The sequence below is a fragment of the Oncorhynchus tshawytscha genome, linkage group LG28, assembly GCF_018296145.1.
Source record: "Oncorhynchus tshawytscha isolate Ot180627B linkage group LG28, Otsh_v2.0, whole genome shotgun sequence".
NCBI lineage: Eukaryota > Metazoa > Chordata > Actinopteri > Salmoniformes > Salmonidae > Oncorhynchus > Oncorhynchus tshawytscha.
Genome location: NC_056456.1, coordinates 37,391,592 through 37,411,204, shown reverse-complemented (window position 1 = coordinate 37,411,204; position 19,613 = coordinate 37,391,592). Strand labels below are relative to the sequence as shown.

Below are 19,613 nucleotides of genomic sequence, written 5' to 3'. Positions count from 1 at the left end.
CAGTTATTAAAAGAACAAATTATTATTTACAATGATGGCCTACCCCAGACAATGCTGTGCCAGTTGTGCACCCCCACCCTATGGGACTGCCCATCATAGCCAGATGTGAAACAGCCTGGATTTGAAACCAGGGTCTGTAGTGACATCTCTAGCACTGAGGTGCAGTGCCTTAGACTGCTGCACCACTCAGGAGCCATGCATATTATGGGAAGGTTATTAAAAACAATCAAACTTGAGCCACCAAGCTGTGGAAACCTGTGGATATTGTATTTGAGCATTACAAATATATTTTATTTAGAAAACTGCTTTTCACTTATGTTAAATACGTGTGATATGAACGTGTTTTGAATGGTACTGCAAACACATAATTAATAAGGTGATACTGTTATTAATGCCTCGTGTCATACCCTTTGGAGTGAAAAGGTGGCAGATTGTACTGAGAAAAACCATTTCAAATAATCCATCCTGTTTGAAACTAGGGACATAAATAAATAATAATAATAAACTGGCATGTTACAGCAGTGTGTAGAAGGGAGATCCCACAATGTGAGAAACACAGTTAGAGGGAGCCTAGAGTTGGGATAGAGAAGGCTTCTTGTGTCAACTGGGGATCCGAAGTGCACTGTGGGGAAGCGACAGGTTGAAATTGCGAGAGTTCGAGAGGGGCAGAAAGTTTAATATGCTGAGGCAGTGTAGAGAGTTTAAGATAGCCCAAGGGTGAGTGATTCGCCTGGGAGCTCTCCAGTGGATAGGCCTGAAGAGAGACATACAGGGAGGATACGTTTTTAGTAAGGTTGAATTTCTTGCGTTTATAGCCATAACGATTAACTTTTACACATGGATGGAGCGGAAATCACAGAAGAAAGCTTTGTTAGTTGCAGCAGCAGAAATATTTGGGTGTGAGAGATTTTAGTGCAGAACATCTACAGGGACTTTTGAGAAAGGGAATTCCAAAGTAGTTGGATGATGGGGTTAGATGTGCAATGTAAGATTTTCCCCATTTTTGTGACCAAATACTTCATCCGTACTCCAACCAACGAAAGGCAGCACCGGGTCTAATCTGCCGGAAAAATCACACAAAGAAGAAGACAAACACAGGATTGTGGGAAATTTCGCACCTTGCGAAATGTAGGCTACATGCACAATTTGAAAGGATTATTACATATTTATCGACTTTCATTTCGATCAAAATGTCTAAACTGCAGTTGTTTAATGCGTATCTGACTGAACGATTAACAGCAGCTGCTGCAGAGATATCAGTGGCAGTAGAGAGAACGATAACAGATTACCAGGAAGAGAACGAACGTCTGCGACGACTACTTGATTTGTTAACCAAGCCAAAGTTTCATAGAGCAGGTCTGTATTGAATTAATGGGAGAGCTAACCAAATGTGTCATCATAACATTTTAAATAAGGCACACTGCCTAGGTAAGCTAGCGTTAGCTAGCTAGACCCAATGATGCGTATTAACCCTGGATTGTTGATGCTATGTATTGGACAATGACGGGCTTTGAAGGGTCATGGCTAGAAGGGATCCAGGTTTTGTTGAAGGGTCGCGGCTAGAAGGGTTACAGGTTTTGTTAAATTAACGTCCGATTTTCGTACCAGGTTAGGATAATTGGGTTAAGGTTAGCGACAGCCAAAATGCAAAAAATAATTCCACGTTTGACCTTAAATGGTCAAAAGCTGGATCCCTTCTAGCAAGCCATGCTGCTGGCTAGAAGGCCGCCCCTGCTGTTATCCCAGGAGGAGCAATTCTCGAATGAATGGAATTCTACAGTTTATCAATAAATACATGACATGTTTTTAAGTATTTATTTGTTGTAGTGGGGACAGTAACATTACTACTCCAAAAAAATGTTTTAAAGAATAGGTTTTTATATATATATATATATATATATATATTTTTTTTTTTAAATGTTTAGTTCAATTAGGGCTCAGACACAACAATAGCATTTGCTGGCCGAGAGTACCTCGCACCTCTGAACGTAACTTGCGAACCGAGTGCACACTGATTTGACATGTAGAATCGTGTGAAAAAATGTCGGCAGTCAGACATCTACAGCCGGTGGTCCCTAAAACACAGCGCGCTGAACGATCGGCAGACGCCAGAATCACATTCGGTGCTATGTGTACTAGCCTTTAAAGGCGCCCACCAGAGGGCACAGCTCAAATCAAATGTTATTTGTCACATGCGCCGAATACAACAGGTGTTGACCTTACCGCGAAATGCTTACTTTACAATCCCTTAACCAACAATGCAGTTTTAAGAAAAGTACAACCAAATAAAAGTCACCGATAATTAAAGAGCAGCAGTAAAATAACAATAATGAAGCTATATACAGGGGGTACCGGTACCATGTGGAGGCTATATACAGGGGGTACCGGTACCATGTGGAGGCTATATACAGGGGGTACCGGTAGAGAGTCAATGTGGAGGCTATATACAGGGGGTACCAGTACAGAGTCAATGTGCGGGGGCACCGGTTAGTCGAGGTAATATGTACATGTAGGTAGAGTTATTCAAGTGACTGCATAGATAATAAGAGTAGCAGCAGCAGTGTGAAGGGGGAGGGGGGGGGACAATGAAAATAGTATGGGGGTAACCATTTGATGGGAGTCTTATGGATTGGGGGTAGAAGCTGTATAGAAGCCTCTTGGACCTAGACTTGGTGCTCCGGTACCGCTTGCAGTTAACCCACTGTTCCCCGGTAGGCCGTCATCGTAAATAAGAATTTGTTCTTAACATACTTTTCTAGTTAAATAAAGGTTAAATAAACCTGTTGTCTTCAGCGCATGTGACAGATAACATTTGATTTGAAATCAGTATCTTCGACTTCGCCATCTATTGTTATCTCCAAAGTTTTAGCATCTTCCATAAGAGACATGCATTTTTCTACATTGTAATTGACGGTGTAACCTTTGGTAGGTAGGCTGCGGTGCAGCAAAGCCAAGTCAGCACGTACTCATGGTTCTCACAGGGGAGGTGAAATGATAGTCTACAAGGACTTTGCTCTTGATGCACGTCACAAATGACATGAAACAACAACCCCTGAGTGCATCAGACACAACAAAATAGATAAGTTACTTTAATTTGATTTCACGGTACCTGTTCATTATAGGATAGACACCTTGTGGTTTAGCTGCACTAATGAAAGCAGTGAAGCAAGTCTTTAATGGTCAAAACCATTAATCTTGGGGCGACGGGTGGAGTAGAGTTGCAAAAAGCAATCATATCTCGCAATTATAGTATTTACACACACACACACACACACACACACACACACACACACACACACACAGACACACACACACACAGACAGAGAGAGAGAATACAAAACATTAAGGATACCTGCTCTTTCCATGACACAGACTGAGCAGGTGGAAGCTATGATTGGGGTTGCACATTTTGAGGACTATTCAGAGATGGAAACTTTCCATGGGAATATATGGGAATTAACATTAATACCATTTAAATGTAGATGTTTTTTTGCATTGGATATATTTACCATGTCATATGGAGTCACAAACCTTTTACATTATCATATGTAGACAATTGCAAATGATTAAATCCTTCCAATAGAAATAAAAAACAAAACAATTTAGTTACGAATTGAACTTTAATTAAATGAGTTGACTCTTCACATGGGATGATTTCACTGAACAACAAAATAAATGGGAATATTGAATGTTCCCCAATGATCCATCGCAACTCCCAAAAATGTTTTCAACATACATCTGTAAAATGATAGTCCAGAAACTAAAGCTTTGGTTGTCTTCCTCTCAGGCTTCTATGTCTTCTCCCTGGACCTCCTCAATGTCCACCTCTTGAACATCAGACTCTGAGGCCTCCTCTTCATTGTCACTTTCCAACCTTGTTGAGGATGACTTGTCAGGCTCAAAAAGCCTCAAATTTGCCTGGGTGGCCACCAATTCTTCAACCCTTGTATTGGTCAGCCTGTTGCGTGCTTTGGTGTGTGTGTTCCCGAACAAGGACCAGTTGCTCTCTGAAGTGGCTGATGTTGGTGGGATTTGGAGGATAATGGAGGCAACAGGTGAAACAGCCTCAGATCCACAAAGTCCCTTCCACCAGGTGGCTGATGAGATATGTTGGCACGACTGCCATGTTGCATCTCCATCCCAAAGCCCTTGCTTGGAAGTGTACTTTGTCAGACTGCCAAGAACCTTGCCCTCATCCATGCCTTGTTGATCTCTGCACCAGACAGGATGCTCTTGCCAGCATACTTGGGGTCCAACATGTACGCTGTGGCGTGTGTGGGCTTCAGGCAGAAGTCTTCACGCTTTTTGATGTATTTCAGAACTGCAGTTTCCTCTGCTTGGAGCAACAGTGAAGTGGGCAGGGCAGTACAGATTTCTTCTCTTACATCTGCAAGCAGAGTCTGAACATCAGACTGGATGGCATTGTCTCCCTCAATCCGTGCAATGGCTACTTCTATAGGTTTCAGGCTACTTACCACACTCTCCTAAAATACATCTAGGAGGATCCTCTTGATGGGGCTGTCTATATTGGCAGACTGTAATATGTTCATTTCTTGGAGAAACTCCTTCCCCTCCAGGAGACTGTCAAACATGATGGCAACACCACCCCAACTGGTGTTGCTGGGCAGCTTCAATGTGGTGCTCTTAGTCTTCTCACTTTGCTTGGTGAGGTAGATCGCTGCTATAACTTGATGACCCTTCACATACCTAACCATTTCCTTGGCTCTCTTGTAGAGTGTATCCATTGTTTTCAGTGCCATGATGTCCTTGAGGAGCAGATTCAATGCATGAGCAGCACAGCCAATGGGTGTGATGGGAGGGTAGGACTCCTCCACTTTAGACCAAGCAGCCTTCATGTTCCCAGCATTGTCTGTCACCAGTGCAAATACCTTCTGTGGTCCAAGGTCACTGATGACTGCCTTCAGCTCATCTGCAATGTAGACACCGGTGTGTCTGTTGTCCCTTGTGTCAGTGCTCTTGTAGAATACTGGTTGAGGGGTGGAGATGTAGTTAATTATTCCTTGCCCACGAACATTCAACCACCCATCAGAGATGATTGCAATACAGTTTGCTTTCTCTATGATTTGCTTGAACTCTGTTGAACTCTGCATATAGCAAATTAGTAAATAAAGCATTCTGGTCGGAGGGGTGTTTTCATAACAATCGGAAATCGGGATTTCTGGGCGCCAATTTAACGATATATATATATATATTTTTATACCTTTTATTTAATATTTATTTAACTAGGCAAGACAGTTAAGAACACATTCTTATTTTCAATGATGGCTTCGGAACAGTGGGGTAGCTGCCTTGTTCAGGGGCAGAACGACAGATTTTCACCTTGTCAGCTCGGGGGATCCAATCTTGCAACCTTAACTAGTCCAACGCAATAACGACCTGCCTCTTTCTCGTTGCACTCCACAAGGAGGCTGCCTGTTATGCGAATGCAGTAAGCCAAGGTAAGTTGCTAGCTAGCATTAAACTTATCTTATAAAATACAATCAATCATAATCACTAGTTAACTACACCTGGTTGATGATATTACTAGATATTATCTAGCGTGTCCTGCGTTGCATATAATCTGAGTGAGCATACAAGTATCTGACTGAGTGGTGGTAGACGGAAGCAGGCGCGTAAACATTCATTCAAACCGCAGTTTCGTGCGTTTTGCCAGCAGCTCTTCGTTGTGCGTCAGGCATTGCACTGTTTATGACTTCAAGCCTATCAACTCCCGAGATGAGGCTCGTGTAACCGAAGTGAAATGGCTAGCTAGTTAGCGCGCGCTAATTGTCGTTGTGTTGCTGGTTCAAGCCCAGGGAGGAGCGAGGAGAGGGACGGAAGCTATACTGTTACACTGGCAATACTAAAGTGCCTATAAGAACATCCAATAGTCAAAGGTTAATGAAATACAAATGGTATAGAGGGAAATAGTCCTATAATTCCTGTAATAACTACAACCTAAAACTTTTTACCTGGGAATATTGAAGACTCATGTTAAAAGGAATCACCAGCTTTCATATGTTCTCATGTTCTGAGTAAGGAACTGAAACGTTAGCTTTCTTACATGGCACATATTTTACATGGAACATATTGCACTTTTACTTTCTTCTCCAACACTTTGTTTTTGCATTATTTAAACCAAATTGAACATGTTTCATTATTTACTTGAGGCTAAATTGATTTTATTGATGTATTATATTAAGTTAAAATAAGTGTTCATTCAGTATTGTTGTAATTGTCATTATTACAAATAAATAAATAAAAATCGGCCGATTTTAATCGGTATCGGCTTTTATGGTCCTCCAATAATCTGTATCGGTGTTGAAAAATCATAATTGGTCGACCTCTAATGTTTATATCCAAAAATCCCAGTATACATTGGCGCGTTATGTTCAGTAGTTCCAAAACATCCGGTGATTTTGCAGAGAGCCACATCAATTTACTGAAATACTCATAATAAACATTGCTAAAAGATACATCTGTTATGCATGGAACTTTAGATCCACTTCTCCTTAATGCAACCGCTGTGTCAGATTTCAAAAAAGCTTTACCAAAAAAGAACACCATGCAATAATTTGAGTACAGTGCTCAGAGACCAAAACAACCCAAACGGATATCCGCCATGTTGTGTAGTCAACAGAAGTCAGAAATAGCATTGTAAATATTTACTTACCTTTGATGATCTTCATCAGAATGCACTCCCAGGAATCCCAGTTCCACAAATGTTTGTTTTGTTTGATAAAGTCCATTATTTATGTCCAAATACCTCCTTTTTGTTTGCGCGTTTAGCACAGTAATCCAAATTCATGACGCGCGAGCAGACAAAGTCAAAAAGTTCCTTTACAGTCCTTAGAAACATGTCAGACGATGTATAGAATCAATCTTTAGGATGTTTTATCATAAATCTTCAATAATGTTCCAACCAGAGAATTCCTTTGTCTGTAGAATTGCAATGGAAAGCAAGCTAACTCTTGCGTGAACACATGTGGTTATCTTATGCCTCTCTGGCAGACCTCTGACTCATTCCCCTCTCATTCGCCCCCACTTCACAGTAGAAGCATCAAACAAGGTTCTAAAGACTGTTGACATCTAGTGGAAGCCTTAGGAAGTGCAATATGACCCAATAGACACTGTATATTCAATAGGCAATGAGTTGAAAAACTACAAACCTCAGATTTCCCACTTCTTGGTTGGATTTTTTTCTAAGGTTTTTGCCTGCCATATGAGTTCCGGTATACTCACAGACATCATTCAAACAGTTTTAGAAATGTCAGAGTGTTTTGTATCCAAATATACTAATAATATGCATATCTTAAGGTTTTGGGACTGAGTAGCAGGCAGTTTACACTGGGCACCTTATTCATCCAAGCTACTCAATACTGCCCCCAGCCATAAGAAGTTAAAGAAGGATTTTTAAGCCTTGAGACATGGATTGTGTATGTGTGCCATTCAGAGGGTGAATGCCTTTGCCTTTGGAATGGGGTATGGTAGTAGGTGTCAGGCGCACTGGTTTGAGTGTGTGTATCAAGAATGGTCCACTGCGAAATGATGGCTGTCAGGTTAACACATAGCATTGGCTACACAACTAGCTAGCTTACAGCTAGCTACAGACTGTAGTGATGGCAGTAGTACATTTCTTCTGCAGGGCATAAGGGAACTGGATGATACACTTATTATATTTTAAAATATGAAATTATACAGCAATATTTCCCGTCTGTTTTCTTTTCAGACCCCCAGCAACTCACGCTCCTTGTATCTGAAGAGGAGGAACACTGTGAGCAGGAGTGGAGCCCAAGTCTGGGGCAGGAGGACCCGGAGGACCCAGAGCCCCCACACATTAAAGAGGAACACGAGGAGTTCAGGACCAGTCAGGAGGAAGAGCAGCTTCAAGGGCTGGAGTCTGACACCAAAGACTCAACATTCACTCCTGCTTGTGTGAAAAGTGACTGCAATGATCAGGGCCCACCTCAGCTCTCACATCTTTACCAAACTCAAACTGTGGGGAACAAGGAGAAGCACTCTATACCCACCAACACAATTGAAGAGATCAAAACAGAACCTAATGGACAGGACTATGGAGTACCAGAACCAACTAGTGACTCTCATCCCCTCTGTGCAGTAAATCCTGGTTGTTCTGCAGCTCAGAGTGAAGCCAATGACAATGGGATGGAAAGTGGAGAAACACTGCCAGGATCTACACTACTCGAATCAACTAGAACATGGGTAAAACAAGGACAAAGCTCCCATACTAGTACTGATGACAAGACAGCCAAACAGTTGCCCCAATTTAAATCCCCCAGTCAAAGAAATTCTGTTCCTTTTTCTTGCAAGGTGTGTGGAGAAACTTTTGTTTTCATGGGCCATTTCGTCCATCATGTGCGAGAAACACACACAAAGAACCAAGACTACATGTGTGGTGTGTGTGGAGAAGACTTTGAGTCCACAGAATGTATGATCGATCACCTGCAAACTCACACTACAGAAATATATTATTGTGATGTTTGTAGCAAACGTTTCTCCTTTGAGTCTCATCTGAAACAACATATGTTGGTTCACACTGGGGAGAGGCAGTATCAATGCAAAGAATGTGGCAAATGCTTCATTCATAGTGGACAGCTGAATACGCATATGAAGATTCACACACGGGAGAAATTGTATCAGTGCAAAGAATGTGAAAAATGTTTCCCCAGTAAGCATAACTTGGACAGGCATATGGTGATTCACATATATTCTAATCTGAAAATGCACAAGACTCACACAGGAGAGAAAAGATATCAGTGCAAAGAATGTGGGAAATGCTTCCTTCATAAGGGACACCTGAATACCCATATAAGAATTCACACAGGAGAGAAACCATACCAATGCAACGAATGTGAGAAATGTTTTGGCCGGAAGGAAAACCTAACCGCACATATGAGGGTTCACACAGGGGAGAAACCATACAAGTGCCCAGTGTGTGGAAAATGCTATAGCACTGCACAAGTTCTAAAATTGCATCAACTTCAAAGTCATTATCTAGGTTTCCATCCAATTGGTGATGGATTTTCATGCGAATAGTCCATATAGAAAGAACATGGCCATTTTATCATCAGGGGTGTGTTTCCAACAAACTGCATTTTTAGCAGATAAAATGCTGTGTGTGATGTAGTTAACTTAAGCGCAAAAGTGCTTTTATGTTTTCATATACCAAATAAATGTGTCCATTGCATTTTCAACTCTACAAATGGTTTTGTCACACACTGTTTGCGATAAATGGTATTACTTGCCCAATCTGGTTTTGGCACATGCTCTATAAACAACAAGTCTGCTGATAAAGTGGATGAGGTAGGTTATATGATGAGATATGGATAAAATCAATAGCCTTTTAAAAAATGTGTTATAATTAGCAGCAATCAAGTCACCAGCATCATTGGACATTTGCATGAAACTCATCACCGTGCACTTAACCACCATAACTGATTCCGTCTGCCAATAAACGGAATGCTTTATTCCATGTCGCGGTAGTAGGCTACAACGTCATTGTGTGACTCGGAAGTTTAATGTGCGACATGGTGGTTTTTTTTCACCGCAATTGTTGCGTGATCTATTTTAATCGACCCCAAAAAAATAGCCCACCTTGTCTAGCGTATTTAGTTTAGTTGACATTAGGAAGTTTTACAGACACATTAGCGGTTTTCAAAAGGCCTGTCGTGACTTTAAAAAAAAAAGTTTATGCATCAGGTCATTGTCCTGTAGATCACTTCATTATTCCTTTTTGTTTACAAAGCTCTACTGTACGAGTTTCTGATTTATCCAACTTTTCTGTTTAAAATATAAAAACATGAGAAACCAAACCTGTTCACAAGGTTGGTTAACTCAATGAGGTTCTTCAGGTCTCCACCGAACTAGGTGAATAGCTTTTAGTTATAAAGCACCTCGTTGCTCGAACCAACTACAAAATACATTACAATTGGATGTTCTGGTGCCACTTATTGAGGAATGTAATGTTTTTTTTATTGAATATTTGTGTTGTGCTGTATTTTACTGGTTTTATATTGTATTTGATTTGTCTTATAAATTGTATATGCAGGGCTCCCTTTGGAAAAGAGACCCTGGTCTCAATGGTGACTCCCTGCTTAAATAAAGGTAAATAAGATTCATCTGCATGAAATGGTTGGATGAAACCTGGTTACTGTGAAGAGATGTTCACGTTAGTATGTAGTAGGACTACACATACTAGTGCCTTTTTGAGTTGTGCTTTAATCCCAAATGGTGACAATCAAAAACCATCACACTTTTCCGGCCTTGTGGTTGGAAGTATTTTTCTTTGGTGGTGCTAAGCACATACAATCTATAATCTAAAAATGATATAGTCAATGGGGGGGGGGTACATAATTTATTAAATTGTGTTGCTTTATAGCAAAAAGTGTCCTGCCCAAAATTACGTCATGGTCCATTCTTTAGCTTTGGAGGCTGCTGAGGTGAGACGGCTCATAAATGGCTGGAATGGAGTGGATGGAATGGCACCAAACGCATGAAAATGTATTTGATACCATTCCACTGATTCCGCTTCAACCATTACCATGAGCCCACCGTCTCCAATTTAGGTGCCACCAACCTCCTGTGTTGGGAGTGTTTTTTCAATCAGAAGGAATGAATGGCCTTTTCCAAATGGACACATCAGAAATGTGTCGATTCCTGTATATTTCATTTTTCCATAACGACCTACTCTAGGTTTACTCCAAAGTAGATATTTTGAGGAGATACAAATAAAATCCATTATACTTGTCATTACTTAAATGTCCCTCTGTTTTCCATAAGCCATCAAGATCCAGTATAACAGAAGTTCACATTCAAAAATTGAGTTTGAAGTGTTGCCTTTCTCTATGGTTGCAAACTTCCTGGTTATTTAACAAAGTTCCACGATTTTTTTCATAAACTATGTTAATTAATGCGTACATTTGGGGAATTTATAATTGAATTATTACTTTATAAAAATTATATTTTTTAAAGATTATTTATATCTGTGTCTGGTGTTGTCCATGAGCTCTAGTGGACAGACTACAATGGTTCCTGAGAAAATAGCCTGTTATAAAAACATCTAATCAACAAAGTAATTTCACTGGGTTCAAATCAAGGATACGCTGGATTGAAATCGGACTCGGGGGGGATATCAAATCAAATTTATTTTTTATTTGATATCATGCGCATCAATTGGTGCTTTTATGTTGAAGGCAAAAACTCTACAAACCGGTGTGACACGTGTGGAAACCGGAAGAGGTGACAAACAGGATTGTGGGAAATGTAGCACATTTTTAGCGCAAGCAGCCTGCTGTAAGGGTAGTAGCCGCGCTAGGTGTATATCAGCCGGATGAAAAACAAATCACGGTACAATATTACCGCCAACATTATCAAAGCCTGATAATGACCTCAGCTTCATGGAGCCTCTCGTTTATTGCCGCCGTCAGTATTCTTATTGCCTGCCCAAGACCCTCTCATTCCTGGGATTCAGACATTGAGCTCTACGATCTAGTGGAGGAAATTCAACAAAACTTTTACGAATTCCTGTCTGTTGAGCAGGTAAGTCATAACTCGTTTTTTTTATTTTATTTTTTACATGTAAACGTTTACTAACTAGCATTTTCTTTTTGAAGTCCTAAATAGAGATCTGTTCCCATGATGAGGCCTGTTGTAGTTTTTTTTAACTAGCTACGTGTACCTAGACTACCGGGAGACGAGCAAACCATGACGTGTCAGGTTGCTTCCCGTTATTTTGTATTATAACCCCTGATGAAAGTTACGGTAAGTAGTTAAATATCGTTAGCTAGTTGTTCATCTTGCAAGGAACACTGTTGCTTCACCAGCCAAAGTTTACTGGTCAGGGGCAGGCTTTTGCTCCAGCTCTACTCTAACACATACGATTTTTACTCATCTGATTCAGCAACGCATCAGGACCATGAGCAGCTGAATGAGGTGTGTTGAAATAGGGCTGGAACAAAAGCCTGCATGCCCGTCAGCTCTCCAGGAGGAGGGTTGGCCACCATATGGACAAACTGAGTACAGGATAGTGTTGAATACAGTGCCGTCCTGCAATGGTCATCCGAATGCCATGTCTTTGTAGGACTCCGTTAACCTTGGAGGTGATTACTGTCCTCTGGATAGGATGGGGAAGCATAGGCCCTGATACGCTTGGGGTGGTTACTGTCCTCTGGATAGGATGGGGAACCATAGGCCCCGATACTGTGGGACATGTCAGGTAGAATGAGAGCGTACAGACTGATTTAGTGCCATAGACTAGTTATTATGCTTGGGATAATCCATGTGTGATATATCACCACACACAATACTCTCTGAAATGTCATGTACATGTTGTTTTCCTGCTCACCTCTCTCTCTCTCTCTCTCTCCTGACTCCAGGATGCCTCGTCGACGGACATCAGAAAGGCCTATCGCAGGCTGTCGCTCACGCTGCATCCTGACAAGAACAAAGATGCAAATGCTGAAACCCAATTCAGACAGGTCAGCCCACTCACTTAACATTTTGTATTTATTATGGATCCCCATTAGCTGCTGCCAACGCAGCAGCTACTCTTCCTGGGGTCCAGCAAAATGTATACAATTTTAAAACATTACAATACATTCACAGATTTCACAACACACTGTGTGCCCTCAGGTCCCTACTCCACCACTACCACATGTCTACAGTACTAAATACATGTGTATGGATAGTGCGTGTGTATGCATGTTTCTGCCAATGTTTGTGTTGCTTCACAGTCCCCGCTGTTCCATAAGGTGGTTTTTTTTGAGCCAGTAAAGGGGGCTTTACTATTCTTGGGTAGCGGAATGACTTTAGCTTCCCTCCAGGCCTGAAGGCACACACAATTTCTAGTAGGCTTAAATTGAAGATGTGGCAAATAGGAGTAGCAGTATCGTCTGCTATTATCCTCAGGTATTTATATCCAGATTGTCAGACCCTGGTAGCTTGTCATTGTTGATAGACAACAATATTTTTTTCACCTCTTCCACACTGACTTTACAGAATTAAAAAGTACAATTTGGTCCGATATACTTGGATGTGTAGTGTCAGCGTTTGTTGCGGGTATGTCATCCCTAAGTTTGCTTATCTTGCCAATGAAAAAGTCATTAAAGTAGTTTGCAATATCAGTCCCTACTCCCCATGGGGTTTAACACTCCCTACCTACTCCCTACGGGGGTTTTTAAGCCCAACTTCGTCTTGTTTGATCTCCATCTTACAAGTAGTCTATGGACACCTTACAGAGAAATTCCAGCAACAAATAGAATAGGTAATGTTTAAGTGAAACACTGTTTATATGTAGTGTTTTGTGGCAGTAAAAGTAGTTTGTGAGGTATAGTCATTTTCATACACTGCAATCTAGCTGATTAGTTGAAGTATTGTTTGCTATTTCTGTCTATTGCCTCACTGATCATTTTTCTCTCTCCCCATAGTTGGTGGGCATCTATGAAGTACTGAAAGATGAAGAGAGGAGACAGAGGTCAGCCCCCCCCCCACCTTCTCTCACTACTTTCTTCTGAAAGTGGGAGGAGTCTGTCACGTTCACAATTTCGTACACAATTTTGTGGAGATTACAGTATTCTGTCATTATTAGGTATATTATATTCTCACCATGTTATTCACCAGTGTATAATTTTAGTATGTATTTCCTATGTTACCCACCACAGCAGTGGGGGGAGAAAATGAGGAAAGCATTTAAAAAAATAAACCTTTTCACACTGCTGGGCTGAGCCAAGCTGTTCTTCCGCTTATCACTGCTTGAAAAACTATCCATCACAGTATGGTTTGGGTAGACACGGTAATGTGAATTTGCCTATCGGAGAAATCCTCGAACCACCCTTTCGCTTTGGTTCCTCTCAACTACAGGTACAATGATGTCCTGGTCAACGGGCTACCGGACTGGAGGCAGCCAGTGTTTTATTACAGGCGGGTGAGGAAGATGAGCAATGGGGAGCTGGGCTTCCTGCTCTTCCTCATCCTGACCGTGTGCCACTATGTAGTCATCTGGTCTGTCTACCTGGAGAAGCAGCTGGTGAGGGGACCGTGCATGACTTTTCACCCGTCTGTTTTTTTAACTGCCAAACTGTAATCCAAGTTTGCTGTATTCCAAGTTTAAATTTGCTGTAATCCAAATTTGCTGTAATCCAAGTTTGAATTTGCTGTCATCCAAGTTTGCTGTCATCCAAGTTTGCTGTTATCCGTTCCACAGCTTCAATTCTATTAACTTAGTCCCCCCCAATGGGCAGTTATTGCTGTGCTGAAAAAGTGGGATTAAAAAGCATTTTTCTGTGTTTGTATAAAGTATAAATACACTGGTGCAATTTAACACCGGGTTTCTCAGCCTCAGCATATTCCGGATTTTATAATAACCAATTACTTCCATTTAACAATGTTCAATTAAATAAGTCCAAAACGTAACTTATTGAATTATTCAAACTAAATATGTAAGAGATGTCACATTTCTCCCTCTGTCATATAATAAATGTAATTGATTTTCAGTAAAATGTTTCCCCTTGAATCAAGTAGATTCTGCAAATAAAAAGTTGTTTTTGCGTGTGTGTGTGTGTGAGAGAGCAAAGTGACGCCCATAGATTTCTAATAACCTGCTTGACGTCTTCCTTCCACATGGTGCTTCTCCTACTAGGATGAACTTCTGAGCAAGAAGAAAAGGGAGAAGAAGAAAAAGACGAGTAGCAAGAGTGCCGAAGAATCGCGTTTTATCGGACAGGAAAAAATAGAGAGGTGAGTGTCACAAGGTGTTCCTAGTTTCACAAGTAAATATCATATTGAATTATAATAATACAGCACTGCTTTTATTTTTTTTAGTCAAAATGGCTAAATTTGACGCTTCATGTCTAACTTCTCAAGCGGTGGAACTGTATATTAGTAGAACATTGAAGTGCTCGTTGCATGTGAAAATGTCATGGAAAACGCTTTGGAATATTGCTCCTTTGTTTGTTTAGCATGTCGTGTGTAGTTTATTCATGTGTGTTGTATGTACACTTCAGCATGGTCACATGTCCTTTTCCTTTCAGGTCACATGACAAACCTCATTGGCAGGATATCCTGCCACTCAAGCTGAGCACATGGCTTTATCTCTCTGTCAAGTCCCTCCCCCATGTCATACAGGTAGTCCTCCAACTAATTTACCCAAACCGAGTTCTCTTACCTTCACAGTCTAGGAGCAGCAGTGGTATATTGACCAACATATACAGAGCCTAGTGAAAGTATTCCCTCTCATTGCACATTTTCTATCACAGTATTTGTGTACTATTATTTCTTTAATGGCAATTGATAAGATCCTATCAGCATCCTCAGCGAGCGACAATTTATCTTTAATTTTGTCTGTGCTACAGGACGCCAAACAGTATTACAAAGATTATAAGGAGATGAAGATCAGAGAGAAAGAGGAAGTGGAAGCCATGGCACTGGCAGAACAGGATGCTACTACAATAAGTAAGGACTTGTAGAAGATTGAAGTAGACAACTTAATTATCTGCCTAATTATGACTGATTGTTCACTTTTGCCTGGTCTTTATTTAAAAGTAAGATTTTATTTTATTAACCTGCCTGGATAAATAAAGGTTAGCTGGATCAAACAAGAAAATGGGACATCATAATACGTTTTATTTGTAGAGCAAAATCGTTTTCTGAAATAATTCAGTAACTGAATGTAAAAAAAACTTTTAAAAAAACTAGACAAGACAGTTAAGAACAAATTCTTATTTACAATGACTGCTTACACCGGCCAAACCCGGATGACGCCGCCTTATGGGACTCCCAATCACAGCTGGTTGTGATACAGCCTGGATTCGAACCAGGGTGTCTGTAGTGACACCTCATGCAGTGTCTTCGACCGCTGTGCCTCCCAGAAGCATCAGCCGCGTGCTCTTGTCTCATCACATTCCTCACTTCCCACAGAAGAGAAACGATCCAAAGTGAAGAAGCCGAAGTTTGAGTTCCCCGTTTATGAGCCTTCCCTTGCGGTCGCAGACAGCGCAAACTCACTGGCGTACGACCAGGGAACGTCTATCGAGGAGATCGAAAACCAGCTGGATGACTGGCTCGAGGATAAGAAGTCTCAGAAGAAAAGGGTGGGTCCACAATATTTTCCCTCTGTGGAAGGGTTTGTTCCATGACATTAGTAAAGCTCTGCTCTTTTAATTCAGCCAAATATTGGATTATAAAGTTTGTTTTATTTGCCATTTGTAGGTATAGTTGGACAGTTACCAGAGTTTGATCTGTCTAATATATCCTATTCTAGGATCAAGTAAGGTAAATTGCATGAATCTGAGGCAACAAGCAAGATGGAATAGATTTTGGATGGTCATTATAGCGTTATGTTAAAAAAATACCTCAAATTCCTCCTTTTTTCCCCAACAGGGATTTGCGTAAAAACCTGGGAATTTTGGGAATGTTTCTGGAATTTTGCAGCCCTAAGCCAAAATGGCCTGGTCTTTGATCTAATCTTGTTTGTCGTTTCTTCAGGCTCCGGAGTGGTCAGAAGAGGACATCACTCTTCTGACAAGGAGTATGGCCAAGTTCCCTGGGGGAACACCTGGACGCTGGGAGAAAATCGCCCACGAACTAGGAAGATCGGTGACCGATGTGAGTATACATTGGGAATGGGTGGTGTATGGAAAACTCTGGACTTAAATGGAGGGAATGTGAATTTTTTTGTCAGTCTTAGAAAAATATACAGCAAAATTAACATTTCGTGTTTAGAAATTTAGGAGAATAGTTGCTTGTCAAAGAAAAATGTCAAAATATTGTGATCCTTTGCAGGTTACTGCAAAAGTCAAACAAGTCAAAGATGGTCAAACCAACACATCAGGTAAGTCAGTTTTTTTTAACTTGTTTGACCTTTGCAGTAACCTGCGATGGACCACTTTATTGTTCGGTTTTTGCCTTGTCGTGCATGGCACATTTTTTTAACATTTCTTCTACAATCATGCAATGTTTAATAAGAGATGAAAATGTAATGTATACAGCTGAATCCAGGATATTACTCCCAATACTGAAGCAGCATTTGTATTTTATGTCCATGAGGAGACTAGGGACTATGATGTTTGGAATATAGCCATTCCAGTTTAAACTTGTTCTGAAATGAGTGCTGACAACTGCACCATTTTTGTGTTGTGTTTAGAAAAATGTCCCCTTTTTTTAAATATTTTTTTTAAAAGGAAAACTTTATTCATCAGCAGAGACACAGCATCTTAACTTGTACCTCTTTGATGCAGGGCTGGTGAAACTCTCTGAGCTCAAGGCCCAGGGCAGCAGCGCTTTCCCAGGAAAGGGCTCCATAGCTGGGGCCGGAGCCGTACCTGACAGCTTAATGACCCAGCGTGAAGACCCCCAGCCCCCGGCAGCAGCCATGACAGAGGGGACAGAATACAGGGGCGGAGCCGACGAAGAAGAGGGCATCCAATCAGGTGGTGTCAGGAGGAGAGGTAAAAAGACTGGGGGTGGAAGGGCGGGGGTTGAGGCAAAGGGACACAGACAGAGGGACTTTGACTACACAGCTGCAGCCGAGAAGGACAGCGGAGAGGAGCAGAGTCCACCCCCCTCTTCAGTCCCACAACCGTCCAAGGAGAAGGCCACTGTGGAGATTGACGACGTCTGGACCCAGAACCAGCAGAAGCTTCTGGAGCTGGCCCTACAGCAGTACCCGCGAGGCACCACGGAACGCTGGGACTGGATCGCCAAGGTGGTCCCGGGGAAGAGAAAGGTGAGAGATTACCCCCCCCACACCACAATGTAACATTGCAGAGTGTGTCAAAATGTTTGGCCGGCCCCAGTTTAAGTCGTGTGTGTACAGTTTGCCTAATCTATATTGTCTGTGGTAATTGACATGATCCGTCAACTTTTTTTGTCCACTTATTTATAATTTGAAATACTTTCCTGAAACCTGAAGCAATTTCGATGTGTTAGATGTAGGTTGGTAGAATATGGAAATAACCAAACTTAAATTGTCATGAATAGCTGAGATGGTAAACATGATTTAATTTTGGATGGTGATGGACCTATACTGTTTTTCAGGAGGAGTGTATGATCCGGTACAAACTTTTGGCTGAGCTGGTGCTGAAAAGGAAGCAGGCCAAGAGCTGACTCCCCCCAAAGATCACCATGTTGAAATCAGTTTTCTTTTGGATCCCCCACAATGCAACATTGCAGGGTGTGTCAAAACATTTGGCAGACCCCAGTTTATTGCCTAATCTAGCCCCTTTTCCTGGCTACCCTTCAATGTGATCTAAAAGGAAATATAATGAATAATACACATACCATATGGTTGCTTCAACCTGTCTGGTTATTTTATCTCTTAAAAGTACAGAAGAGGACTTGGGAGAAGGGACTAGGGCCCATCGTCTCATGTCTGTCATGTGCCTTAGCTCCGCCCAAAGCATGCCATCCAGCCTCCTCTCTATGGACTGCCATGTGAGGAGTGTTCAGCACACCAACAACAACAAAAATATCAATACTTTTTTTGCTGTGTCATTTTAAATAGCACATGTACTGAATATAACTTGTTGGAGAAGGAAATAAATGGTTTTATTTATTTACATGGATCCATTGATGCACTGTTTGAAATGTCAATTTCAGCCCAAAAAATATAAATAAACTAGCGGTCAAACAGGGAAATGGTTCCAATTGTTTCTAAAATTCCCTATGTTGGAAAATTTTGGGCTGATTGTGTAGGTTTACCCTGGCATGACGTTTTGATAACCTTGTAATTCTAAGACAAGGTGATTTATCAATATATTAAGCTTTTACTGATTTTGAAAATGCTACTCAGCATCAAAGTAGACATCATGCAAGACTACAAATCCCTGCAAGCTCCTGCACCTCATCTCTAGCTGACACCTTTGCCAACAGGTATTGTGTCAATTCAAAACTTTCACAAGACAGTTCACAGAATTATCAATATTTAAGAAATGTAGCCAATTTATTTATTACAACATTGCAAGAACTAGAGATTGACTGTGGCAGTCTTGTCCGGGGTATCATGGCATTTGTATTTCTTTGCGATAGCCATATTAGCATTTAATAACTGTAAATATATATTTTTTAATCAAAAATGTCACGCAGCCCTTTATTTGAAGTTGTCATTTTTCCCGGTGGAAAAACGATTGGAACCATTTTTTGTTTGATCGCTAGGTTTGGAGACAGAGCTGCATGTAACAGTGTTGAGAAACATTTTAGCCTCAGGTGCTGATGAACTGACCATTTTAATCAATAAGGTTGACTTAATTTTAAAGAGCTTTACTTACGTCTACATAAGGAAATCATAAATGTTTAGACAGTGTTCCCTTAAGAAAACCCTGAATTAAAGTGTATATTTAAATCATCTGACTTTCATATTGAAATAGTTTCAAATTCTACATTTTCCAAATTCAATTAACCTTGGTTAAAAGTGATCTTTCCTCAGATTGATAGCATGTAAACTTGCGGGAGAAATACAAGGACTGGAGGTGAAGGGGTCACACAGGGTGTTTGTACGCCTTACCAACTGCTCCCAAACAGGAAATACAGGGCACAAGTGTACATGGTGGAAGTGGCCTCCTGGTGTCACCAGTACATAGTGGAGGTGGCCTAATGGGAGC

At 41.1% G+C, this 19,613-nt stretch overlaps 2 protein-coding genes across 2 annotated transcripts; both read left to right on the top strand.

Annotated features, from left to right (window-relative positions):
* Positions 1–699: 699 nt before the first annotated feature.
* Positions 700–10,145, top strand: LOC112227244 (zinc finger protein 418). The gene is made up of 2 exons (XM_024392137.2): positions 700–1,356; positions 7,730–10,145. The coding sequence occupies exons 1-2, from the start codon at positions 1,191–1,193 to the stop codon at positions 9,055–9,057; spliced, it is 1,494 nt and encodes a 497-aa protein (XP_024247905.1). The 5' UTR covers positions 700–1,190; the 3' UTR covers positions 9,058–10,145.
* A 1,093-nt stretch (positions 10,146–11,238) lies between these two features.
* On the top strand, positions 11,239–18,578 carry LOC112227243 (dnaJ homolog subfamily C member 1). The gene is made up of 12 exons (XM_024392136.2): positions 11,239–11,559; positions 12,396–12,497; positions 13,446–13,492; positions 13,879–14,044; positions 14,657–14,754; positions 15,048–15,141; positions 15,369–15,468; positions 15,934–16,106; positions 16,501–16,620; positions 16,798–16,846; positions 17,253–17,740; positions 18,052–18,578. The coding sequence occupies exons 1-12, from the start codon at positions 11,404–11,406 to the stop codon at positions 18,118–18,120; spliced, it is 1,662 nt and encodes a 553-aa protein (XP_024247904.1). The 5' UTR covers positions 11,239–11,403; the 3' UTR covers positions 18,121–18,578.
* The last annotated feature ends 1,035 nt before the right edge of the window (positions 18,579–19,613 follow it).